Source organism: Dromiciops gliroides, chromosome 5 (genome assembly GCF_019393635.1).
Source record: "Dromiciops gliroides isolate mDroGli1 chromosome 5, mDroGli1.pri, whole genome shotgun sequence".
NCBI lineage: Eukaryota > Metazoa > Chordata > Mammalia > Microbiotheria > Microbiotheriidae > Dromiciops > Dromiciops gliroides.
Window position 1 is genome coordinate 181,570,600 of NC_057865.1, and position 27,803 is coordinate 181,598,402.

The window sequence follows — 27,803 nt, forward strand, 5'->3', positions numbered from 1 at the left end:
TTACATATCTGAATAAATACTGTCTTATCCCGTCCCCACCAAAAAACAAAAACAAAAAACCCAGCAAATTGGATTTTTCTTACTCTTCCATGAACATTGAACCTTCTGAGAAGAAAAGTAAAAGTAGTAAATCAACTTCCAACATTTGTAAATAAGTGTTTCTACATAGGGCCGTTGCAAGAAAGATTTATAGATTATCTTGAAATCCTCTTCCTTTCCCAGATTGACACCTTCAATCTAAACTTGCTTTGCTTTTGGTAAGGTCCCTGAAAGCCCAGGAGACTTGCTGCTGGCCACTTAAAATAATAAAAGCAGTCATGTGAATTGGAAGTTGGAGCACAGTTCTTTTGTCCTTATCTGTTAGCTCTTCTTCCAGGTTGAGTTTCTTTTCAAGAAAAATCATAAAACATCCAGGAAGTTTCTAACCTTAGAGGGATAATGGTAGCTCGATATGGAGATAAATAAATAGCCTTTGGCTGTGACTAAAATGCAGCTAGATTACTCTTTTCAAGGAGAGAGAGGCCTTTTAGTGACCATAATCTAGCCGACTGAAGTTAAAATTGGTGTTCAAGTAATAATAACAATAATTAATTTATGTAGTGCTTACTATATGCCAGGCAATTTGCTAAATTCTTTACAGTAATTATCTCATTTGATTATCATAACAACCCTGGGAGATATGTACTATTATTATTTTCATTTTATATGTGAGGAAACTGAGGCAACCAAAGGTTAAGTGATTTGCCCAGGTCATTGCAGGTAGTAGGTATCTGAGTCAGATTTGAACCCAAGTCTTCCTGACTCTAGGCCCAGCATTCTATCCACTACACCAGGGTTTATTAAACTTTTTCCACACATGACCCCTTTTTGCCTGAGAAATTTTTATGTGACCTCAAGGTATATAGGTATATAAAATAGGTACACATGACCTTTTACTGTTGCCAAACTTTTTGTGACCCCCCCACATTCATTTAAGCAATCCTATATGGACTTGGGACCCATAATTTAGGCACTACACCACCTAGGTAGACCTGAAAACTCTGCCTGAAGCCCACAATCTGGAAATAGAGAAAAGTCCTTCAAGATTACCAGCAGATCAGTGCTTTGCGGACGCTTTTCTTGGGAGGCCCATGAGGAGGGAAGGTCTAATAGAAGGGTGAAGACATTAGAGAAGACATGAGAGTTATATAGGCAATCATATGAGTTTCCCCTCTTTATATATGACTTGGCTACATATTTTCTGTTTCCCCTCCATGAGTTTCTCCTGGCTGCACATGTCCTACATTTTTGCCTGTTCACAAGTACTCCCTAGATGTAAGAGTACTCCAGATTCATGTGACCACTTTTCTTACCATATGTTAATTCACTAAAAAGCCTTTTCTTTGAAACTAATTGTATCTACTGGTTGATTCATAAAATTAAAACACATTAGTAAGGGCAAAATAATTTGGTTTATTTGCTTTTCAACGGACAAAGAGCAACAAAATATCTTGATCATCATTAGGACCTTAAGAAGCTGATATTAGAAGAGCAAGGTGTGCCATGTAAATTGAGTGTTTCTGAGAATATTGGTTATAATAATACAGCAGTTTTGACTGTTTAAATAAGAGCATGAAGGGGAAAGATATACTTAAATTTTCAAGTTAAATATTAGAGACCCGATATTTTAACCTTCAGGAAACATGTTTAAAAACATATTGGACAAATTGTTTTATGGAAATTTTTGGAAATAAAAATTAAGTTTTCTGAAATGGTAGGCATGTTGTGAGTTTCCATATCTTACTCTAATTCCATTAAACCTCAAGTGGTTAGTCATCATTAGTAAAAAACAGCTGAACAATTTATATTATAAGGGCATAGTCATCAAAATCATTGTCTCTACAAATTTGCCAATGCTATTTTTATATTCTAAGTTATGATCAGGAGACTGTTTCTCCCAGACATGCTATTATATGATACATGACTTCAAATATATGTGTATCTCTGTTTTATCACTATAGTCAATGTGGATAATACCTTGGAAAGAAGAAAACACCAAGAAAAATGCTTTCAGGCAGTTAGTCAACAAGCATGTATTAAGTGCCTACTATCTACCATGCAATGACAGTGCTAAGTGCTTTTAAAGTAAGGGGTAGGGATAAGATTTGTGACCTCATTGGCATAGGGAACTTCCAGGTGATTAAGCAACCTTTACAAACGCATGATGTCATTTTCTTTGCCGTTTATAGCCTTAAAGAGTTCCCTAGAGTACTGAAAGTTTAGGTGGCTTTTCCAAAGTTATGCAGCCAATGTGTGTCATGGCAGAACTCAAACCCAAATCTTCCTGGTTTTGAGGCCAGTTCCCCTTTGCTGACTCTCCCCCACCCTGCCCATATCCCAGCTGATAGTGCCCTTCGTCCCCAAACTACTTTTTATTCAGTTTATTTGTCATTTATATACTTATATATGTAAGTATTTACTTCCATGTTAGACTATAATCTTCTTGAGGGAAGACTGTTTTACTTTGGTCTCAGTATCCCTGAAACTTGGCACAGTTCTGGGTACATAAGAGTTGTTTGAAAAATGTTTGCTTGACTGACTGAGACAGATTAGCAGCCCATTAGTAATGCAGTCTTGGAAAATTGCCTGGGATTCAGAGAAGTTAAGAACTTTCCCTACAGTCAAAGAGGCACAATGTGACAGAGGCAGGACTCAAATCCAGGTTTCTCTGAGTTCAAATAGAAAGAAAAGGAAAAAAAACAAAACTAGGTTTCATTGAAGTCTTTCATCTCCATGACCTCTTCCAAATGCATCTTCTAGACCATAGAAATCCCTTTCCTCACTTTTTAGATTTAATTTTTGAAAACCATTTTCTCTACAAGGACACCATGACATTTGCTTCATAAGATGATTAAATTCTCTACACAAAATTCTATGACGGGGGGGCATCTAATTTTTGATGCAGCATTTTAATAAGAAAACTCCTTAATTAATTAATACTGTGGGGGAGTATTGTATTCTTTCCTGGATTTGTAATCATATGACTGGTTCAAGCACGAGCTCTGTTTTTCACTTGCTGTGAGACCTTAGGCAAGTGAATTCCCTTCTCTGGGGCCTCAGTCCCTTCATTTATAAAATGTGGTGATTGGATTAGATAAAAAACTATAACATGCTTTTAAACTCTTGCAATCCAAGATCTACCAGACCACTGGCCTGAGGTTAAGAAGAGCTGAGCTCATTTCTAGCCTCAGACACTTAGTAGCTGTGTAACTCTGGGCAAGTCCCTTAATAGAGTGTCTGCCTCAGTTTCCTCAATTGTAAAATTGAGATGATAATAGCACCAACCTCCCAAGGTTGTTGAGGAATCAAAAGAGGTACCTGTAAAGCCCTTAAATGGTATCTGGTACATAGTAAGCACTATATATAATATAACAAATGCTTCTTCCTTCTCTTCCTCCTTTTCATGCTGCCTTACTACCATGAAGATAAAAGGGTTGTTTCCACTATCTCACAAGGACAATATCTAAGCAATTGGGGATATAAGCTTCAGTGTTTACAGCTACTGTCTAGCTGAAATTGAGGCTACCATTGTTCTTGGCCTTCAGTCTTCTCAAATTAGGGTATACTGAGTAAGGTAAAAATAATAACAAAAATAATAATTAGTACTTAGGTGATGTTTTATGGTTTGCAAAGCATTTTATATATCTCGTTTGATTTTAAAAATAATTCTGGGAGACAAATATCTCCATTTTATAAATAAGGAATCTGAGCCTGAGAGAGGTTAAGTGACATATCCAGGGATCCATGACTAGCAGGTGTCTGAGGCAGCATTTGAACCCAGATCCTCCTGACTCAGAGTCCATCAGTCAATATGCATTTGTTAAGTACTCACAATCTACAAGACATTGTTAAGCACTGAGGATAAAAAGAAAAGCATAAAATAAACAAACCAACAGTGGAAGCTCTCAAAAACCTCGAATCTCCATCTGATGTGCTAGATTGCTCTTTTGAGGCTATTAAACCTTTTGGCTCTCAATGCCAATTAGCCCCATGGAAGAGAAACAATCATCTGGCTTCATTCTTCAAGATTTCTTCAGGTTGGAAAAAAAAAACACAATTAAACTTTAGTCCTTAATTCCTCCTTATCTAGCATCCTACCAAACTGGAAAGCATTCACTGCTTCATTAAATCTCCATTGTTGGGAGGAATCAGAAGTTCAAAATTATCCCAAGGTATAAGAAAAAGTTAAGTGTTCTAACCTGGAGGACGGTGCTTCATGAGATTTACTGCTGCCAGCCCGGTCTCTCCTCACTGGTGCAGGCTCCAGTGTTGGCAAGCCGGTGGCTGAGGTGGTGGTTGTCCAAGTGGATGAAACCCGTCTCAACAATCCTGGTGGCAAACTCCTTCTCAGGCGCTAAAAGGAGGATTATAATTATTATTAAATATTCTTCTGCATCAAAATTTTATCTTATCATAGGGACAATAGTTCAGGGAGTTTATTAAAAATAAACATAGTTAGAGGCATTTGTTACTCACAAGCCTATAGCAGAGGATGTTCACTTTAATTTCAAGTCCCAGCTAAAACCCCATTTTCTACATGAAGGCTTTCCCAATCTCTTTTAATTCCAGAACTTGACCTCTGTTCATTACTTCCTATTTATCCTGTGTATAGCTTGTTTGCACATACATAGCTGTTTGCATGTTGTTTCCCTATCAGACTGCTTGTTCTTCCTTTCTCCTTTTCCCTCCCCCTTTTCTACTTTGCTTATTCCCTCCCTCCTTCTCTCTCTCTCTCTCTCTCTCTCTCTCTCTCTCTCTCTCTCTCTCTCTCTCCCCCTCCCTCCCTCCCTTTCTTTCTTCAACCATACATAACCTGGCCCCAGCTTCATTGTACACTGCTCCCTATCAAACCATCTATGACCACAGACAAATTAGCTTTTTCTCTGTTTTCCACACTACATATCCCATCCATCAACTCCACGTCTATATACTGGCAATCCCTTATGCCTGGAATGTGTTTCCTCTTCACTTCTGGCCCATAGAATTCCTCTTTTCCTTCAACACATTGCTCAAGACTTTCCTTATGCCCCATCTGGTAGTGCCTTCTCCCTTAAACTACAGTGTTTTATTTAATTGTGGTTTTCTTCATTTTTAATTAGTATATACTTATATATGAACTTCTCATCTCCCCTTTTTTTGTTTGTTTTTTGGGGGTTTTTTTGGAGAGTCAATTGGGGCTAAGTCACTTGCCCAAGGTCACACAGCTAGTAAGTGTCAAGTGTCTAAGGCTGGATTTGAACTCATGTCCTCCTGACTCCAGGGCTGGTGCTCTATCCACTGTACCACCTGTCTGCCCCCTGATCTCCCCCTTTTGAATACAAGCTTCTTGAGAATGAGAATTATTACATTCATTGTATTTGTATCTTCAGCATCTAGAACAGTGCTGACATACAGTAGGTACTTACTGTTTGTTAATGAGCTCATATGTTTCATGGGACTCTTGATGTTACTCAATCTTTATATCTACCTGTGCCTACCCCAAATAGAAGTATACAATATTTGAAGGATGCTATAAAGATGTCAGATTGGTGAATAGTGGTCAGGAACTTAGATCTACATCTTAAAACAACTATAACATAGTCCTTCTTAGAGTAAGGTTAAAAGTCATTGATGACCAACTCACAGAGGTTATTTGTTGTCATCCTCTGTAAAAAAAACCCTCTGTTTTTTCTCTGCCCTAGTTAGCTATTTCCTAGCTGTAGTCCTTCTTCTTGTCTGGTGCCCTAGTCTTTCTATCCTTCTCTTCTTTGAATTCTCCATATCTGAAATCTGCTAGCCCAGACTGGAATTCTACAGTTTCCTAGTTGTTTAAGTGGCACAATAGACAAAGCATCAGTCCTGGAGTCAAGAACACCTCTTTTTTTTTTTTTTTTTTTTTTGCAGGCAATGGGGGTTAAGTGACTTGCCCAGGGTCACACAGCTAGTAAGTGTCAAGTGTCTGAGGCCGGATTTGAATTCAGGTACTCCTGAATCCAGGGCAGGTGCTTTAACCACTGCGCCATCTAGCTGCCCCTAAGAACACCTCATTTTAAATCTGACACTAGCTGTGTGATGCTGAACAAGTCACTTAACCTGTTTGCCTCAGTTTCCTCATCTTTAAAATGGAGATAATCACAACACCCCTGAAACAGAGTTCTTATAAAAATCTAATGAGATTATAATTATAAAACACAGCACAGTATAAGTTATGTGGTAAGAATTATATAAATGTTAGCATTATTAGTATAGATTGGTATCACTCTGCCTGTGACTTCAGGGATATGAAACCAATCAGAACCATGTAAACATCCTTAACCCTTTTATTCCTATGAAACACCCAATTAGTCCTAACCCTGAAGTTACCCTGACCTTGTTGCCGCTTGTGCTACCCTGAATCAATGTACTCAGGAGTCCAAGAAAAACTGGATGCAACAACATACTGTGTTCTGAGAGCAGCTACTCCTAAGACCATCATAAACTCCTTCCTTCTGCTACCTAAAGTGTTACGTCTGAGGTCCTCTAGAGATACACATGGTTATATCCTTTCCCATTTCTGATTTGGAGGTGTCAGTTAGAGCTGCCCTGTGAAGAACAGTGTGATGCCCTAGTACCCTTGTTCTCACTGCCTGTTACTCCCTTAGGTATCTCTAACTAAGTCATGCAGCCCTCTGTTTTAAGTCTTCTAAATTCACCAAATAAAAGAGCTTATTGTTTTAAGCATTGACTGGCGTGTGTGTGTGTGTGTGTGTGTGTGTGTGTGTGTGTGTGTGTGTGTGAGTGAAGGACTATTTGTTGCAGCAATAGACCTTGCCACTTGTCCAGTTCAATACTGGACAAGTGCTTTATATAGCACCATGGATTTTTGATAATTTTCAATTAAATTCTTATGGCTATTATTCTTTAGGGCAAATTATTTTCAATCTGAGTTTCTTGTGCTAGTTAGGTTTTGACACATGCAGGCACCATGATATTGTTTAACATCATGCAGTCAGTAAGGCCCAAAGGAGTTTTAGTATAAATAAACATGGAGTATCAACTTGAATTGTGTGACTTTAAAAAAAGTCTCTACAAAAAGTAAAGAAACTATGATATATTGTATGATATAATATAATAACAGAGGAACACGTGGGGCTCAGTTGCAGGTCATTAGAACCAGAAGCCCTCTTCCTACCTCCTGAAACATGCTCACAAGGCCTCTCCACACAAGCCAGATTAACTGGTGGGGCAACCAAGGCCCAGCATCCCTCTATTAGATCAAATGTTTATTTCTGTCTCTCTACCAATACCTGGCTTCTAATCCAGACTGGAGGGATAGCCATTGATCAAAGACCACTGACCCCGACCTTTGTCCCTAAACACTACCTGTGGAGACTGTGATTTATCTGGAGATTATGATTTATCTGCCACTCACTATTGCCAAGGATTAAGCAATATCTAATTTCCTTTCCCATTTCCTTATCTCCATTCTTTTCCCTTTTTTAGATTTTTATTGGTTAATTTTTTATTTATTTTATTTTTAATTTATGGGATAAAATAAGTATTTTCATAACATATATGACCAAATGAACCTGCAAATTTATCATGCACAATTTGATATTGTTTTGAAATATATAATAAATGTATCATTTAAATTTATTTTTTCCTCTTTTTCCCTCCCCCCACCCTGAAGATTTTTATAATACTCATTTTGAGTATTATAAATACCCAAATTAACTACAAAGGACATGTGAAGGAAGGTACTATCTTCATTCAGAGAAAGAACTGACAAATAGGAGTATCTATAGGATGATTTTTGTGTATGAGTATCTATGGAGATGGTTATCATTACACACACACACACACACACACACACACACACACACACATATATATATATATATATACATATATATATATATGTATATACACATACATATATTTTTTCCCCAAGTCTACCCTAGCTATGTCCCAAATCAAGTTTGCCTACCATTTGCACTGTTCATCTGGAATCCCTGTTTCATAAAGAACACACTTTCCTTTTTTCTGGACCACTTCCTCTCATACTCCTTCTACAAAGTGTCAATGAGAATTGGCTTCCCAAGAAGACATTGCAACCCTGTCCATATTCTTTAGCACTGGATAAGCATTCTCTCACACTCCCTGATGTTTAGGAAAGGGGGTGAGGATATTCATTACTCACACTTCCACTTCCAAATCTTTGCTGCCATCACTCAGTTATAACATTTCACCCTATGGGTGTATAGGTGTCTCTATCACTCAGCAATCACCCTCACCCTATGTCCTCACATAATAAGTGGAATGTGGCAGGCACTAATATATGCTTGTTGATGGATAGATTTAAGTGTTCATAAAGCTGTAACCATAAATCTACAAGTATTTCTGGAATCATTGAGGTCCTGGAGGGAAGTATAAGAAAATACCCTAAGGAGCTTATAATAAGCACCTACCTTGGGAATAGCCAGTTTCTCTTTTTCAGAGCTTTCTTCTGAGTCAGAACAGGTATAATTTTCACTGAAGGAAACCAGAGGACTCACTCTTTGCTTGTGAATTGATTGGAAAGTCAGCTGTGTGCTAAGCAAATTACTCACAGCCCTCAAGGAGGTACACACATTTGGTGGCAAAGAAGGATCTGCCAGAAGGTCCGTAATAAGGCCATGTGCTTCTCCCATGACAGCAATATCAACAGTAATACTTGTACCTGAGGACTGAAAAATAAACAAAAAACAAAAGACTGCTTAACACCATAATCACACTTTATTGAACTTAACATTTTCACCTACAAGTTATCTAAGTTGTATCTTTCCAGAAGCAAGAGTACATATACAGGTTATTACTAAAAAAGAAAAGAAAAATAAAAGAAAACTACACATTCTTTAGCAAATTCAAAACTTATGATAATCTGCCAGAATACCTTTCAACCTCAGATTTATTTGCTCATGTGCCATTAACAACCAAAAAACAAACAAAAAAATGATACAAAGAGTTTTCCCAAACCTTGTTGTAAGCAAAGAATGAGTATCAAAAAGATTTGGAGAAGGGGAACTTTTACCCCTAAATGGAAAGGAAGCTTGAAAATAGTAAATATAGCAAAAAAAATGAGTAAATATAAAGTGAATTCCAAAGGAACAAAAATATTGATAATTCATAAAATATAATTACCCAAATAATGCATGACTGAATTTTAAAAATCTGTTCAGATATAGGGTACAGATGGATCCCAGTACACATAAATTATTCTGTAAAGGTAAAAGTTACATATCTATTATTAAAGATGTGCTAAACCATTTTGGCAATAAATTTTACATACACTTATAATTCTATACTCAATTTTCTAAGAATTGTGCATGTCTTTTTTACCAAAGTTAGATGAAAGTATGTTCCCTTTCATAATGTAAGGAAAGGGAGATCATATTTATTTTTAGATGTACTGATATTTAAATTTTCCTTATAAACATAATTTAAAGAACTATGACTTAAATTTTGAATCAAAATGAACTATCTTTTTTTTCTGGCCATGATTACTGTACACACAACTACATTTTGTATTTTATTTTTATTATTATTCATAACTAGATTTAATATTACTCCTTTTAGAAACAGGTACCATTATGTGCTTCTATGATGATTAGATATACTTCTGGGAAACTGGACAAGAATATAAAACAGTAATTTTTGTCATTCTTAACTAATTTTCCCCCAAAAGTTGGAAAAACAAAGTATCAGTAAAACCAGACAACTTTTATGAAATTTTGAAAATTTAAAGCTAAACAATTTAGTTGATATAAAAGCCTCAAAATTCCAATTATTAAAATAATTCCATCCTGATTCTTTTTTCATTACTACAATATATAGAGAGGTGTTATTATATAATTATTGCATAATATTATATTTCTATGTGCATGTATGTATATAAATATAACACCTTTACATGCATACACATACATATACATATACACATATACACATATACACACACACACATATGGTATAGATAGCAGCAAATAAATTATTCTGTAAAGGTGAAAGCCACATTGAGTACCCATGCCTATTATTATTAAAGGTTATATTTTATATATATATATATATATATATATATATATACACGCATATATTATATACATATGTATGTATACAGGCATGGTATTTATTCCCAAAATTTTCCTAGAAAGTTGGCCAATGCCAGTGAAATGTAAAGATGGCTAGATTTGAAGTCTAGAAGTCTTTGTATAAATCCTGGCTCTGTAACTTACCCCATGTGTGACCTTGGAAAAGTCACTTAAGTGTAAAATGTCAAAACTGATTATTTCAAAGTTTCCTTTCAAGTCTAAATCCTATGACCCTAAATGTAGGGGGGAAAATTTTCCCTTCTGTTCAAAATTAGAGTTATAAATTGACAACAGAAGTTTACATAATAAATCTTAAAAATAAATACCAACTGAAAATGCTCTTCATGGGCAGTGTATAATATTTCAAAAAAACATAGTCTTTATATGTCCAAAGGGTTTCTTTCTCCTGATTTTGTGAAGCTGTAGTCTTCACATGAAGAAAAAACCAAGAGTCAAATAAAAAATAGTCTGTTACCCAAGTTAGGAATTGTTGAAAGGGCCAATGCTTATATGTTTTCACTGAGAGAAAAAATATCATATTATTCGCTCCTTTAATGCCTTTTTGTAGTCAGGACCTTTGTTTTTCCATTTTATAATGTTTAACTATACAATTTTGTTGAAATTAAAAGTTGAATCACATTAGGGAAGAGCTTCACCACAACTTTCAGGTCCAAACTAAGCCAAAAATGTCAATGAGGTATGAAATCTGAGGGCCGACAACTCTAGGCTTTTTGCCAAAAATAGGATTCATCATAATTTAAATGCCTGAGGGCTGGAAGATTGTTTTAGCTACTGTCTATAGCAACATTCAAGGTGGTAGTAAGGCTCAGAGGAATAGAAGAGAAAAAAGGTGGTAATATGTAATTTTACAAAATGCAACATGGTCAAGTGAACCAGAGAAGAACCAACTACTAGACAGATTATTTTTTCTTAAGGCCTTAGATTTTGTTATTTTTGCACAAAAGAACAGAACAGACAACTCAGTATATGTTAGTTAGATAGATAGATAGATAGATAGATAGATAGATAGATAGATAGATAGATAGATAGATAGATGATAGATAGATATATTTGTGTGTATAGGAGGTACACATATATATATGTATGTAGTTCATGTGTATGAATACATATTAACATATACCCATTCAATATATTCATATATATCAGCTGTATGAATATATTAATATATACAAAGTTGTTTGTATGCAAAATAAAATAAATGTTTACTTGTCACCTTGAAATTCACACAAGAGACTCTATGATATAAGGCCACAGTTCTTGAAATGTGTGTCATGACTCCAGTGACATTGTGACATACAATTTTGGATATTATGTTACGGCAGATAAAAGACAATTTATAATTACGCTGTTTAACATAAATTTACTTAATCAGCATTTGGTAGGTGAATTTTATAAACAAAACTTGCCTGTTATTCAAATTAGCTAACCTCTAAATAGGGCAGATCTTGAAGTCACAAAGAACCCAAGAAAATGCCTGCTCTTGTTGAATTAAAACTTCATGCCTCAGAGGGTTACTAATACTCTTCCAGTGTGGCCAACTTAAATGTTCAGTGTGCTATGATTCCTCATGACCAAAGATATTGGGATGTGTAAGCAAAACCAGATTTAGAACTGCTGGTGTAGGAGATGGAGGACGTCGTTAAGTTCAGGACATACTGATTTCAAGCCCCATCTCCACATGCAGGCTGGCTTGTTCTTGACAAGCTATTTAACAAGCAGCTCTTGAAGACTGAGGGTTGCAGAACTGACTTATGCCTATTCATATAGCTATAGTGAGCTCTCACTAGGTACTTCCTACCTTGATGAAGTCAGATTCAGAAGAAAAAAATTAAAATTTTAGTTATATAACATATGTCAGACACATTTTTCATTTAATTAATGAAACTTTAAATGGTACCTTGAAATATTCAACAAGTCAGGATAACAGGAAGGTAAAATTTGAAAATGAAAGCTAACTTCTAAATAATGGACCCACACTTAAAGTCTCTTAAAGTACATTTTGTAAGAAGTAGAGCTATACTAAACAAAATACCAGAATTGTCTTTTTATGGTTTCCAGGATCAAACACTCTCTATAAAAAGGTAATATGACCATGGACTATAAACATTACAGGCTCTTCAGATAATAGAAACATTTATGTTTTACTTTTAAGAGAATGTAAATATGATTTCCTGGATACTATTTAAGGAGACAACCAAATACAGACTGCCACCTTAAAATAGAAAATCTGGAATTCAAATCTGAATGAGCATGTTGGAAAATGAAGTTTGATGCCAAATAGAAATAGGTGAGGAGTGTTATGATGCAGTGAAAGGAACGCTGGAATCAGAAGACCTTTTCTGGCATCCTGGTTCTAACACTTACTACTTGTGTGACCTTAAGTGAGTCACTTCACTTTGTGGCTTCAGTTTTCTCAATTGAACAATGAGGGTATTACCCTAAATGACTGTTGAGATCTCTTCCATGTCTCAATCTAGGTCACTATGGTTTGTAATCTTTTCACTTTCCAATGGAGACAATTTTGGAAGTATTAAAAATGTGGGAAAGTAGACAACTTGCTAGTTAAAGGCCACTGCATGGTATCGTCCTTGCTATGATATCCTTGTCACACTTGCTGATGTGGTTTTATGGTTTTATTATGAAGTGGTCTGCATTGATTATAAATAAATGTACTTTTCTCAATAAATAACTGAAATTTGTGATATTTCAAAATTTACGAGACATTGTGTAAATATAATCTGATTTGAATATCACCACATTCCTGCAATGTAAAAATTACACTTATTAGTATCCCTGTGTTATAGATGAGAAAATTGAAGATTAGATAGGATAAAATGACTTGCCCATGGTCACAAAGCTAAAAAGTATCAAAAGTGGGATTTGAACCCCAGTCTTACTCTAAGTTCAACCCTTGATCCACCATGACATACAGCTTCTATTTTAGTAATAACATCTCATATTTGTTTGATATTTTACCAGATGGGAATATATTTTAATATCTCATTTGATCTCTACCACAGTTCTATAATAGTAGTTGTAGAATAAGTTTGTATTAATTATACTTGTTTTATAGCTGGGGAAACTGAGCCCTCTAAAGGCAAAAATAACAAAGCTAACCCCTCTTCCACATGACAGCCCTTCACAGTCTTGAAATAGTTATAATGTGCCCTCCTCAACCCTGATATCCAGCTCCAGTTTTCTGTTTGACATGCTATAAACAAGCCTGGCTCTTTCAACTCATTATCATGTGATGTGGACTTAAGGCCCTTCACCATCCTGGTTGCTTGCCTCAGGACAACCTCCAGCTTATTCATGTAATTTTTAAACCTTAGTGTCCAGAACAAAAGTATTGTACACTCTATCTAGATCAGGTTGGATGAGGGCTGAGTACAGTAGAATAATCACCTTTCTTTTTCTGAAAGTAATGATGGTTTTAAAGGATCCATTTTGATTGCTATATCCTATTACTAACTTGTAGTCCACTTAAAATCCCTAGTTCATTTTGTTTTTATGTTTATTAATTTTTTTTTCAGAAGGATTGCTATCTATAGAGAAGCTAGACTTGGAGTTAGGTGATACAATAAATAGAATGCCTGGCCTGGAGTCAGGAAGGCTCCTCTTTGTGAGTTCAAATTTGGCCTCAGACACTTACTAGTTGTGTGACTCTGGGCAAGTCATTTAACCTCTTTGCCTCAGTTTGTAATATGTAAAATGAGCTGAAGGAGGAAATGGCAAACCATTGCAGTATCTTTGCCAAGAAAACCCCAAATGGGGTCACAAAAAGTCAGATGTGTCTGAAATGACATCAACAATGGACTTGGAGTTAGAAATATCTGGGTTCAACTCTCACCTATGTAATTTACTAGCTGTGTGAAAATTCTTTCCTTTAATAATATATTATAAAATTCTGTATTATTATTATTATTATTATTATTACCAGAGTTAAGTTGATTATCCTAAAATTTGCAAATTATATTCTCTTCCATTGGCCTTTTTCTCTTCTCTAACCCCTCCTTCTTGTTCTCAGGAATCTTTCACTTAACTCTTGATAGTATTCAAGCAAAAAATACACCAATTCTTTCCACATCCTAGGGGCTAATTCAGAGAGGATCATAGAGTTAGAGCTGGGAAGGATTTTAGAGGCATTTGAATGCAACTTCCTCATTGTGGAAATTAGAAAACAGATGCCCAGAGTGATTAAATGAAATTTTCAAGGCTCTAAAAGTAATAGGTAACAGAGATGAGATTTGAACCTATATCCTCTCATTCCAGAATCTGAATCTTTTTGACTTGAATCCATAGCTAAGTTTCTGCCCATTTACATTGGATACCAACTCCTTATTAGTGACTTTTGTCTACCTTTTCCAGTTCAAAGATCATTCTTTTTAGCAGAGAAAATGGAATCAAAATAGGATTTGAACAGCTTTGCCTTCTCCATTGAAAATTATTGCTTCCCATCTATTCCACATAGTGGTTTTATCCTTTCTTTGATCCTTTGGTGCTACTTAAGAGGACTTTAATATTTTATTTTTAATCCTTAGATTTCCCTGGGAGGCTCAGTGCTATTGAAGGATAAATGACACACTTTGGGATTTATCCTCAGTTCCTACCTTTGCCTCATTTTTCATATAAATTGTAAAATTTAAACTGATAATCTTAAGTTTCTTATGCAACTATATCCATCCCATTAAGCAATTCTTGATTTTCTTTTGCATTGGAATTTTTTTTGTCTTTGGAATTTTATTCTCTAGAAATTCCTATTCCTTGTTGACTGATTTTTCTATATAATTTTAATCAACACGATTATACCTATCCCTTATTTGAACCCTTCAAAATCATCTTTTAAAATCTAATGTGCTATAGATTCCTGATGTACTTTCCAAGTTAGACTGTACACATTACAAAAATATTCCCAACGTTCCTTTTTGTGAAACTCTACTAGAGAGAATTAAATCTGTCACAGAATCTATCCTTTTTCGTTTCTCCACCATTTGAAGAATGATATCATCATGAAAGCAATTCAAGAAATGTTTAGCTGCTTTACTTTTGGCAGACAGAACTCCAGCAGATAACTAGATAAATGAAATCTATCACTATTCTATTATAACTCTGTTTTAGGCTTGGAGTCGGCTCCCTCAATTCTTCATCCTTTTCCTTTTCTTTCCCTAGTGGTTTATAGTATTCTCTTATAACAATATTCCTGCTATTTCTGCCTTTGGTAATCTTCATCCACATGTAACTTCTCTAATTGCTGAAATGTCTGGAACTGATATGTGTATTTGTGTATGTGTATTTGTACAAGTATATGTGAGTATATATATATATGTACACATGCACATGCATATGTGTGTAGTACATATATGCGTGTCTATATGTGGGTAGTTAAGTGGTACAATGGATAGAATGTCATCCTTTCAGTTAGGAAGACCCAAGTTCAAATGTGACCTCAGACACTTATTAGCTGTTTGACACTGGGCAAATCACTTAACTGTCCTTGCTTCAGAACCTCATCTGCAAAATGAAACGGAGAAGGAAATAGCAAACCATTCCAGAATCTCTGCCAAGAAAACCCCAAATACGGGTTACATAAAATTGGACATGCCTGAAACTAAACAACAACATTAAACAAATAAATAAATAGATAGATATTTATCTATTTATCTATCTAACTAGTCACATGAGTATATCATTTAAATACATAATATTATTCTCAATTATCTTTTTGTTGTTATTAAATATTTCCCTTTATTAAAAATTTGCAGTATAAAACACAAAGGTCTCATCCCATCTATTATCAGTGATATCTAGGTCAAATTCACCTTGTTGCATTTTGCATTCTTGCTTATTGTATGTCCCTTAACACTGATAAATAGATATATGAGAATATGCACTTCCTTTCTCATATTTTAAAAGGTTTGAACATATAGGTGTCTCTATGTTGCTATTATCTCTGGCAACTACCTTAGTACATATGAGAAGAAAAGTGTATTAACCATACCCCAACCCCACATCCCTTTTTAATGTAAAGTAATTTTAAAATCAGATTTCTTAGACCCAAGAAAAATACTTTCTTACTAAGCCTGGTTTGGTTCACCGTAAGTCTGTTTTCCTGTAAGTTAAGTCATATTCTGGAAATCCTAATGCGATTTTTCAACACCAACTCTTCTTGGCAAAACTGTTTACTTACCAAATCTGCTTTTCTCTTCTGATTGATTACCTTGCCTTAGATGGGAAATGGTGAAATGAAAACACCACTGATGATCCTAAGATCTTTTTCTTGGCCAATGCTGCATAATTTTTAGTAATATTTTCCTTCCTCCAATATAATGTGTACCCACATGAATCATTAAAATTGGGTAGCAGTCATCCAGTTTGACAATTCTTAGGAAGCTCAGTCATCTTGGACACTTGTTATGGGAAAACTGTACTGCCTCAATTCTGTCAGAAATGAGTCAATGACCACTACTACTCTTATTCTCTTTCAATCATGATTCCTTAATGAACAATCTTTTACCTCAAAGTACATAAATATCTTCATTAAGAGATAATATACATGAAGCCCTTTACAAACCTTAAAAGCACTATATAAACAAGAATTATCATCAGTGGAGTATAAACAGCTACTTCCTTTTTAGATTGTACAGCTTCTTTCTCTTTGGGAAATGCCTCATCTATGAGTCTTTGCTTCAAGAATGCTGTGTTCTTTCTTCTTTCCTTCACCTGCAGTATGACATTGTTTTACCCTTCAATCTCTCAGCAATGTTTATGAGTCTCCTCAGTTTCATGTGATTTTCTTTTGTTTTTACAGTAAAACTCATCTCCACCTAAGTGTGTGTCTTGCTGTTTGTCTCTGTTTCTCTCTACCTCTGTCTTCCTTCTTCTGTCTCTTTTTGTCTCTGTGTCTCTCTCCTCTCTCGTGTTTCTCTTTCTTCTTTTCTCTCTCTCTCTCTTTTCTCTCTCTTGCTCTCACTCTCCCCTTTAATGACGTGTCTTTTACATAAGAAAATATGAAATTAATTATTAGCTGAAAAAAGTTATGAACTTTGTTTAGTCACTGGTATGGTTACATTTTTGGAGTGTTCTTGAATTCAGTTTAGTTGGTATGAAAACAATTTCTATTAACAACAGATGGCAGTATTCTTCTTTTCTAAAGAATCATAAGTGAATGAATATACTTTCATTGAACACACAATTGGGTTATGGTCATCTATTTTACATGCAGGATTTACCTTCTTCCTATGCTCATGTGAAACAAACAGTGATAATAACTGAAAAGGGAAACATGATACAATACAAAGAGCCCTGCAGTTGGTAACAAGGGACCTGAGCTTAAAACCTAACTCATCTGGATATATTACCTGTGTGGATTGTACAAAGTCATTAAACTTCTATGGGCATTAGTTTCTTCTTCTGTAAAATAAGAGGGTCCACCCTCCTCTTGGATTGTTATTGCTGTTCAGTTGTTTCAATTGTGTCTAAGTCTTTGTGACCCCATTTGTGGTTTCTTGGCAAAAATACTGGAGTGTTTTGTCATTTTCTTTACCAGTTCATTTTACAAATGAGGCTAGCAGGGTTAAATAACTTCCCCAGGGTCACACAGCTAATAAGTGCCCAAGGCCAGATTTGAGCTTGGAAAGATGAGTCTTTCTGATGTCAGACCCAATACTCTATCCATTGTACCACTTAGCTGTCCTACCTCTTGTATATAATGATATAAAGACTATTTATAGAATGTGAAGATATACAAGTTTCCCTTCAGCTCTAAGTTTAATATCCTGGGGTCATACTGGTAAGAATATGTTTGCCCAGTATCTTGGATATCTTGTTAAAAGGGCTTTATGTCTTTTTTAAAGACATAATTACGCTAAGTACCATAGAGAATAGCTGCAATAAAGAAGAATAATATTTTAGAAATTCAAACAGTTCACAGGAGACCAAAACCAACAAAGGAGCAAAGAGTGAAACTCACGTTATCAACTGTCTGTAATCACATAAAAATATTTAAGAAACAAAAGAAACTAGAAGCCTTTAAAAAAGTAAATAATAAACAATAATGTTAATTAAAATAACAACATAGAGACAACATATTGTTATTCATAGGATGTAGTAAAAGCAATCCTCAGGTGAAAATTTATCTGAAAACTTATGTTAGAAAAATAGAAAAAAGAGGATCAGTGAACTGATGATCTATCTTTTAAAAAAATCAGTAAGTGAACAAATTAATGACCCAAATATACGAAAAAATCTTGGAAATTAGAGGAAAATGGAAAAATTTGAATAGACTTTAAAAGAAGTAAGAAAAAGTATGGTTTTTTAAAAAAACTAACAATTTTTAAGGTAGCTAACATGATCAAGAGAAAATAAAATGAAAATGGGAATTCTAATGATGAATCAATATAAACAAGCACATATGTTTATATTCCAACAAAGGCAAACATTCAAAAGAAATATAGTACTAAAAATACTGAGAAAAAAATACTTTACCACAGTCTAATGTGATAAATTTTATTCTGATACCCCAAACAAGGAGAAATAAAGGAGAGAAAAGAAAAAACATTTTCACTAGGAAAAAAAATGATATACAACTTTAAATAAATTCCTTTCAGGGATAATTCAGAAAATAATTTCCAGAAAATAATTCACAATGTCCTAGTTGCATTAATACTAGGTATGGGATGTGAGGATGGTTCAAAACTCATATGGATATAGAAAACCCTTTGGACAAACTACTAATTTATTATTTTTTTCATTTGCATCAGCTATTTCACTATTATAAAAAGGAGACTTATTTATTATGATGAAAAACCCAAAGCCAAAGTTACTTGCAATAAAGAAATGCAGAAAGATTTTCTAATAGCAGAAGTAAATAACAGAATAATAGAAGTAAAAGCAAGAATACTCCTTGTCCCCATTATTATTTGACATAGTTCTAGAGATACTAACAAGTTATAAACCAAGAGAATAAAATAAAAGTTATAAATATCTGCAAAGAGAAAACAAAATTATCCTTGTTTAGAGAGGATATGATTGTATTCTTAGAAAACCCCAGTTTATCAAAGAAACTGATTGCATTCTATATAACTTGAAAATGCATAAAACACTTGCAAGTTAGTAAAATAATACACACCATACTTATGTAAAGACAACTGTCAAATATATTATGAAAATAAAGGAAGACATTCAGTGTTAATGGTTGGCCCATGCTAATAAAACATAAAAATGCTTCTTTTTTAATGCTTCTTAAAGGGATGTAATAATTTAGTGTTATATGAAACACATTATAAAAGAAATGCTTTTTAGAATAGACAAAGCAATCACAAATTCATTTAAAAGAACAAAAAAATCAGAATCTTAATGGAAGTAATAATACAAATAGACATGAAAAGGACATAAGATTACCAGGCTTCAAAATACACTATAAAGCAGTCATCATCAAAATTATTTGGTGTTAGTCAAAAATACAACAGAAGCACTGGAGATCTGTAGAACAAGCTAGATAAAAAAGAATCAGAAACAATCTATAATAGTGACCTGGTGTTTGATATACCCAAGAACATATATTCTGAGAAGACCACCATTTGGTAAGAGTTTTCCCATTGTTGGAAAAAATGGAAAATAGTTTGTCACAGATGAGACTAATGTCATATAACATGGGCCAAAAAACTCAAAATGGATGAGCAACCTGAATATAGACTCATACCTTTAAAAACAATAGAAAAGAAAAAAATCAGGTACCTTTCACAACACTGGCTAGGGGAAAAATTCTTTTTGTTTTGTTTTGTTTTTTGTTTGTTTTTGTTTTTGTGAGGCAATTGGGGTTAAGTGACTTGCCCAGGGTGACACAGCTAGTGAGTGTCAAGTGTCTGAGGCCATATTTGAACTCAGGTCCTCCTGACTCCAGGGCCGGTGCTCTATCCACTGTGCCAAATTATAAAACAGATACAACAGATAATTTGACTACATAAATTTTTAAAAATGCTATTAACATTAATAAATATTAATAAAATTAATGTTAATAAATATTAATATAAATTAATTAAAACTTATAAATATTAATAAATAAATAAATTGTGGCTAAGATAAGAAAAAGAATTATTTATTGCAGAAAAAATGTGTAACAAGTTTCACTGATAAGTGTCAGAGTTCCAAACTATATAAGGAAGTGACATCAATATGTAAAACCAAGAGCCATTCCTAGTATATATATATATATATATATATGTGTGTGTGTGTGTGTGTGTGTGTGTGTGTGTGTATGTATGTGTGTATATATATATATATGTATATATAGTGAGCATAACAATGTGAATAAAAAGAAAACTAAAAGGAAACAGAACAAAGTAACTAGAAAAAAATAATGATTAGGTAGAACAGGTACTGAAACAGAAACAAAGAATTCAAGGAAGAGAAGAAGGAGAGTACTAGGCAATAATGTTGCATGCTTTTTTCAGATAGGTTTTATTGGGTCCCCCTATTTTTTTTTTTTCTTTCTACAAGGGAGCATTCATTCTAGAGTATGTAGGGAGGGTGGATATTTCAAAAAATGCTTGTGATATAAAAATCCAAAGGGATCATCTAAGCTAGGTGATAATGCAACTGGATAGATTTAGAACTGGTTGAGGGGATAGGTTCAAAGAATAGTAATTAACAGTTCTATTAATGCCAAATGTTATTTTCCTTAAGCACAGATCTGACCATGTTACTTTCCTATTTAATAAACTCTTCTGGTACTCTACTGATTGGCTTTAAAGCCCTTCAAATCTATCTTTCCAGCCTCATTATGTAATACTCCGCTTCTTTACACTCCACAATTCAATCTGTATATCACATCCTGTCTCTATGCCTTTGACAGGACTACTCTCAGTCTTAGAAAGCTTTCCTTCCACACTTCTGCCTTCAAGATACAACACAAGAACTTTTTACTTCATTAGGCCTTTCCTGAACCCTATTACTGCTAGTGTTTTCTCTACCTAACTAACCATGTATTTATTTGGTATTATTTGTAAAATGCTTCTCACAGTATCCAGAATATAGCAGATTCTATGCAAATGCTTAATCCCTTTACCATGCCCTTGCCCATTAATTTTGCATATACTTAAGTATGTATATATTTGTACATATCTCCCCCAACAGAATGTAAGATTTTTGATAATAGAGATTGTTTCATTTTTTGTATTGGTTTTCCTCAGTGGCTAGTAGAATGTCTAGCATAAAATAGACACTTAATAAATTCTTGTTGTTCTACTGATTCCAATTTCACTTAAGTAGTCTCTAGTGGAAAGTCAAAGGCATCTTTGCTTTGCCCTGTGCTGTTTACCATTGTTACCGATGACTTAGATAATGATACAGATGGCATATGTATAGATGATATAAAGCTGGGAAGAATAACACACTGGATGACAGTGACAGGATCCAAAAAGATCTGACTTAAAAAAAAAATTGAATTCAAATGTACAAGATAGGGGAATACTAATAACAAAACATTTTTTTAAAATTCTGTTTTTAGTGGACTTGCAAGATGAATAAGGGTCAACAGTGTGACATGGAAGCTAAAAGAGCTAATACAATGTGGGGCTTCATTAAGAAGCATTCCCTCCAGGAGTAAGAGAGTTATAATCCTTCTGTACCCTTCCTTGGCCATCCAAAGTATTGTGTTCAGTTCCAGATGGCACTGCATAGGAAGCTCGGGAACATCTGGAGAAGAGCAGCTAGGACAGTGAAGGGCACTGAGTCAATGCCATATGAGGAATAGTTGAAGGGGCTGGAAGTATTTTGCCTGGAGAAAAGAAGACTCGTGGGAGGCATAAAAGCTGTCTTCGAGTATTTTAAAGCCTGTCATATGAAAAAGGCATTAGATTTGCTTTGCTTAGGCCCAGAGAGGAGAACCAGGAAGAAGGGGTGGAATTGTAGAGCCAAACATAGGCCTGATGAAAGGAAAAACTTCCTAAAGTTTAGAGCAATTGAAAAATGAAATAAGCTACTTTCGGCAGGAGCAGGCTACCCCTCATTGGACAAGTTGTGGTAAGGATTCTTCTTTGTCTGCTGAGATCCCTTCTACTTCTGAAATTCTGATTCTATGATGCTGTAATTTTACTATACATTGTTAACACTAATTACAAATAAAGGGTTCAGTATAACATAGTGGGCAGCCATGTGATGCAGTGGATAAAGTGCTGAACCTTGTGTCAAAAAGTCTCATCAACCTGAGTTCAAATCTGACCTCAGATACTTATTAGCTGTGTGATCCTGAGCAAACCATTTAACCCAATTTGCCTCAGTTTCCTCATCTGTCAAATGAGCTAGAAGAGAAAATGGCAAACTACTCTATTATCTCTGCCAAGAAAACCCCAAATGGGGTCATGAACAGGCCACCATGACTGAAACAACTGAACAACATAGCACAGTGGACAGATTACAGGGCTTCTAGTTAGGATGATCTGGGTTCAAATTCTTTCCCTGAAAATAGCTGTGTCAATGGGAAAGTCACTTTTTATGTGCTTTGGGGAGTGTACTAAGATGTGTCTGCTAAGTCTTGGACCAGTTGAGATTCATTTAGTTGGGGAAAGTTCCCAAACCAGGTGACGCCTACATTAAAGGCAATCACAAATTATTTTGATATTCCTCTATTTAAGGAAAGACTGTCATCTTTGAAAAGTATCTATATTGTATTGAACTGAGAATAAATCAAAGGGAGATACTTTTTCAGTTTTAGTGTAAGAAATGAAACTCATTCAGACTGAAGCAATATAAAAAAAATTTATTCAAATATGCTATCGTGATAAAGTCTAAATTGTTTCCTTTACTGAATTTCCCTCAAAGAATCAAACTTTAAAGAGTTCAATGCACAAATCCAGAAAGGGAATGTTTGTAAGCATAAAGATTTTTTATTGTCCTTCTTTATGCTTATGCTATCAATGACTATATCTTTTTGAAAGGAGAAGCAATTCTCTTTGCTCATTAATAACATTTATCCGGGCAACTAGGTGACACAGTGGATAGAATACCAGCCCTGTATTCAGGAGGACCTGAGTTCAAATCTGACTTCAGACACTAGACAGTTACTAGCTGTGTGACCCTGGGCAAGTCACTTAACCCCAGTTACCTCACCAAAACAAAAACAAACCAAAACAAAACAAACAAAAACATTTTATCCTATAAGAAGATTGGGAATTCCCTCTCTTCAAAAGAACATAAACAAAGAAAAGAAAAATACACAAAAGAGTGTTTTTAAGATGATTCTTTTTAATAACTGAAGATATTACAAAACAATTACAAAAATTATTACCACTATAATTTCCAGTCCCTCACTCTTTCCCTATTCTCCCTATATTGCTCCAGCAGGTTTTATATCCTAATCTTCAGTATAAAAACAGAAACAAAAATGGAATATTTATACCACAAAGGGAAGCTATGTGTTGGAGCTGACAGCAGAAAACAAACAAACATGAATATATTCTCAGTAGGAAACAGTACAGCGGCCAAAGGGCAATATCATATAACTATGTGTGCAATCTCACCTATGTACCTAAACACAGAGAAAAACTGAATACACATGAAAAATATCTAAAAAGTTTACACACATCACCCGATGTAGTATCATATGGAAAGGAAAACAGAAGGCCTAGATTTTTGTACTTTCTTACTTGACCAGCCTACACTGATTATACACCTACTAAGTGCCAGGCTCTATCCACTAGACCACCTAGCCACCTCAAATTGTTTTAATTTTATTTACTTTTTTCTTAATTTTTGTAATAAAAAGCATTTCTATAATATAGTGTAATAAAAACAGATAATTGTACATGTACCTGCAAATCTATTATATACTACTTGCTATTCTTTTTAAATATATAATAAAGTTATAATATACATTTCTTTTTGGTCTTTTGGAAGATTCCATGTATATTGGGAAAGTCTTGTCAACTTGGCTTCGATATATTTTTTGTATTCTTCATAAGTACAAAACGCACTTATAGCATGTGATCAACAAATATTTGGTTGAGTCCCATCCTTAAAGAAATTTAAAACTGGCAAATTATGAGATAACTTATTAAACCTCTTTATTTAATAGAATACAAACTGAGTCCAAGGTAGGTCAAGCATTTATTTAGCTTCCTATGTTCCAAATCCTATGCTATGCCTTAGGAATGCAAATATCAGTAGAAATTCAATACCTGCCTTCAAAATGGGCATGAGGGGATGTGGAGAAGCCTAGCCTGGGCATGGTAGAAAATTTTAGCGAGTCAGGAGCAGAGGCTTGGCTTCTAAACTTTTGCATGACATTCAACAAGGCACATATTCTCTCTGAGCTACTGATTTTTCTATCAACAAAGTCATTGATTACTTCTTAAGAGTTTGGTGGTAATTAATGAGATATATTTAGATAGACATAATTGTATCACTGCCAAATATTGTTAATATTAAAGTTAGTGTCACTATCATAAGAACATTTCTATGAAACTATTCCAATTAGGAATAAACTATCTTCTACCCCAACATACACCCATATTCTGATGTATGTTTCCTATTTCCCTCTACCAAGGATAGCTGGGTAATCCATTGTGAGTAGGAAAGGCTAGGGAAAAGAAAACAGAAATGTCACCTTCCAGTCTTGTAGTAAAAGTTTCAGTATTAAAGCAGAGTTAAGTTTTGGAAAACTAAAATGTGAGAATTTTATGAGGAATAGGGAGATAAAATAAAAATTTCACCCCTCATAATACAGAAAGGCATTATAGGATAGTGGGGAAAAGGATTGTATTCTAAGTACAAAGTTAAGTTTGGGCTCTTGGCTCTAACATTGCTCTGTGGATGTGGGCAAATAACCTTAGCTCTTTGTGCTTCAGTTTTTGTTTCACCTTTCAAATGAAGTGTTTATTACCTGAGCTTCTGACACACTGAGTTTCTCTAAGAAAGCCCTCCTTTGCCCCAGTTCCTTTGCTCTTCTGGCCACACTGTGCCCTGCCCTCAAGTATCTCTCTCTCACTCCATTCTTATACTCCCTTTAGCTTAGATTTTTTTCCTCCTATACTTCTTCCATCTTCTGATATTTATTGAAACTTGATTCACTTTAGAAGGCACATCATCTCTTGGCTTCCTCAAACTCAACAGAACCAAAACAAAACTTATTTAAACCTACCTCAACTTACTCCTCTTCCATTCTCAATCTGTAGCTCTCCTTGATGTCAAAAGTATAGTATAAGACTTCCACCCAGGATAAACCAATCACTTCTAATTTTATCTCTGTTCTGTTAACTGAGCCTTGGTACTCATCCAACTTTCCACCTCCTTCAACATCTTCATCTCTCTAATTAGAGGGCTAGAAAGTAGAGGACTAAAGTTCTCCCAAGGTCTTCCTTTATAGAGGGGAGAAATTAGGTTTCACCTCACTCATTCTCCATCTGCAGTTCTGCTTGGTTCTGGAGTCTATTAATCCCCTGTTTTTAAGGTTCCTTTTGAGTGTTGTCATCCTCCATTAGATTGTATGCTCCTTGAGGGCAAGGGCTGTCTTTTTCTTATTTGTACCCTGAGGGCTTAGAACTGTGCCTGTAACATAAAGCAGCTAAGTGGCTCAGTGAATAGAGCACAGGCCCTGATGTTGGGAAGACCTGAATTCAAATCTTACCTCAAACACAATAGCTGTGTGACCCTGGGCAAGTCACTTAACCACATTTGCCTTAAACATTCAGGACCATCTCCAGTCTTTCTGACATATATCTTGCCACTGGACCCAGATGGCTCTGGAGGAGAGAATGAGGCTGGTGACTTTGCATAGCCCTCCCTCACTTAAATTCGATTCACTGCAAGTCATGACATCACCTCAGTGGCAAGGTTGGAGTGAACAAACAGCAACAACAAAAACCAAGTATACCAAGCATTGTGTAAAAATTTCTCAGATGAAAAGGAGTCTTGAGTGGAAAAAGTTTAAGAAACCTTGCTCTATACTAACAGAGTTACTAACTACATAATTAAGTTTCTTAGGACATCTTACTTATTTTTTTTTATTAACTTAATATTAGATCTTCTTGCTGTCAGTCTTTCTTTAATTCATCATTCCTAGGGCTGGAAAAATAATTGTCTTAAAATACAAATCTAATCATATCACTTGAATACTTAAAAAAAAAAATCAATGGCTCCTTATGGCCAAAAGAATGATATCCAGTTCTATTAACTTGGTTTTCCAGATCCTCCACAATCCGTATGTTACAGAGGGGTAACATACTTTTCCTTTCACATTACTTCAAGTTCACATTCTTTATTTGCTAGACAAAGGTATTGTGTTTCTCAAACTCAATATGGCCAGTATCCCACCCAGTTTCATGTCACATAAGCTGTTCTCAGTACCTATAATTTACAATTTCCTTATCTCTGCTTTTTTTTCTAATACTCCTCTTTCCTCAATACTCACCTCAGGTGTCACCTCCTTTATAAAGCTTTCACTGATTTTCCATACCTAAAAGTAGTCTCTCTTTTCTAAAATTTTTCTAGATCTCTTTATATTTCTCAGTGGCTGTAAATTCCTTAAGAGCAGACCTATCCTATTTAAAATCTTTTGTAATCCTAGGAACTATGACAGTCGTACATATAGTAGTTGCTAAATAAATGCTTTCCTTTAATTAATTAAAAGATTTTTTTATCGAATAAAACATTTGAAGAAATTGAAATATTATAATTCAGGGACAATCTATATGGTAAATCTTTACTGGAAGTAACTGTTGTTTTGCCTCCATTTTTAAGAATGGCAATTGCTTTATTTATTGAGCACCTATTATATGAAAAGCCCTGTTCTACGTACTATGAAGGATATGCAAATAAGATACAGTCCCTGTCCTTAAATAATTTTCAGTTCAGTGAAATAAAGTACACAAAAACTATTTTACAAGGTCAGATAGATTATTACCCCAAATCATTTATATTATACATTTAACTTTTGATCCAGACTTCATTTTTTATATCTATATCTCTAGAAGACAAGTGAAATTAAAAATATGGGGCAGCATATTGGATGACAAAGTATACATATAAGAAAATCCTGTCAGGTTGGAATGCTAAACTGAATCAAAAAAGATTTAATTTGATATTACTAGTAATGTGATAAAAAAAAACTATACTTAGGCTTAAAAAACTGAATAAATATTGTATGGTGGAGATATAGTTAGATAAGAGAAAAATATTTGCAGATTTTAACATATTTCAAACTTAGGTACGAATCAATAGTTTGAAAAGAAAACCAAAAAGCTTATAATATATTGGGCAACATTAAAGGAAACAGTGTCCAACAATGTACAAGACCCATGATACTCTCCATTAGTTAGATCACACTTGGAGTACTTTATCACATTATTGGACATTCTGTTTTAGAATGAACATTGAAATTCTAATGTGCACCCATATGAAAGTAACCAGAATGGTAAAAGGACAGCAGGTCATGCCATATGATTTTAAAAATAAAGATTGGCTAACCTGGAGAAATAAGATTGAAGGGAGTTATGATAATAGTGGTTAAGTTCTTCAATGATATCTAAGAAAATATTTCTTCTATTAAAAAGAAAAGAAAAGAAACAGGTTTGTGTTCTATTTGACCTCACAGAAAAGTGAAAGCAATGGGCAGAGATTTTAGAGATGTATATTTAGATTAATAATAAAGAAAATTTTCCTAAC

The 27,803-nt window shown here is 34.6% G+C and overlaps 1 protein-coding gene across 1 annotated transcript in view; it reads right to left on the minus strand.

The window, feature by feature from the left end:
• The window catches only part of PDE3A (phosphodiesterase 3A), a 361,224-nt gene that overhangs the window by 80,758 nt on the left and 252,663 nt on the right, over window positions 1-27,803 (minus strand). The window contains 2 exon segments of the mRNA XM_043969232.1: window positions 4,239-4,393; window positions 8,466-8,723. Coding sequence (XP_043825167.1) covers window positions 4,239-4,393; window positions 8,466-8,723 — 413 coding nt within the window.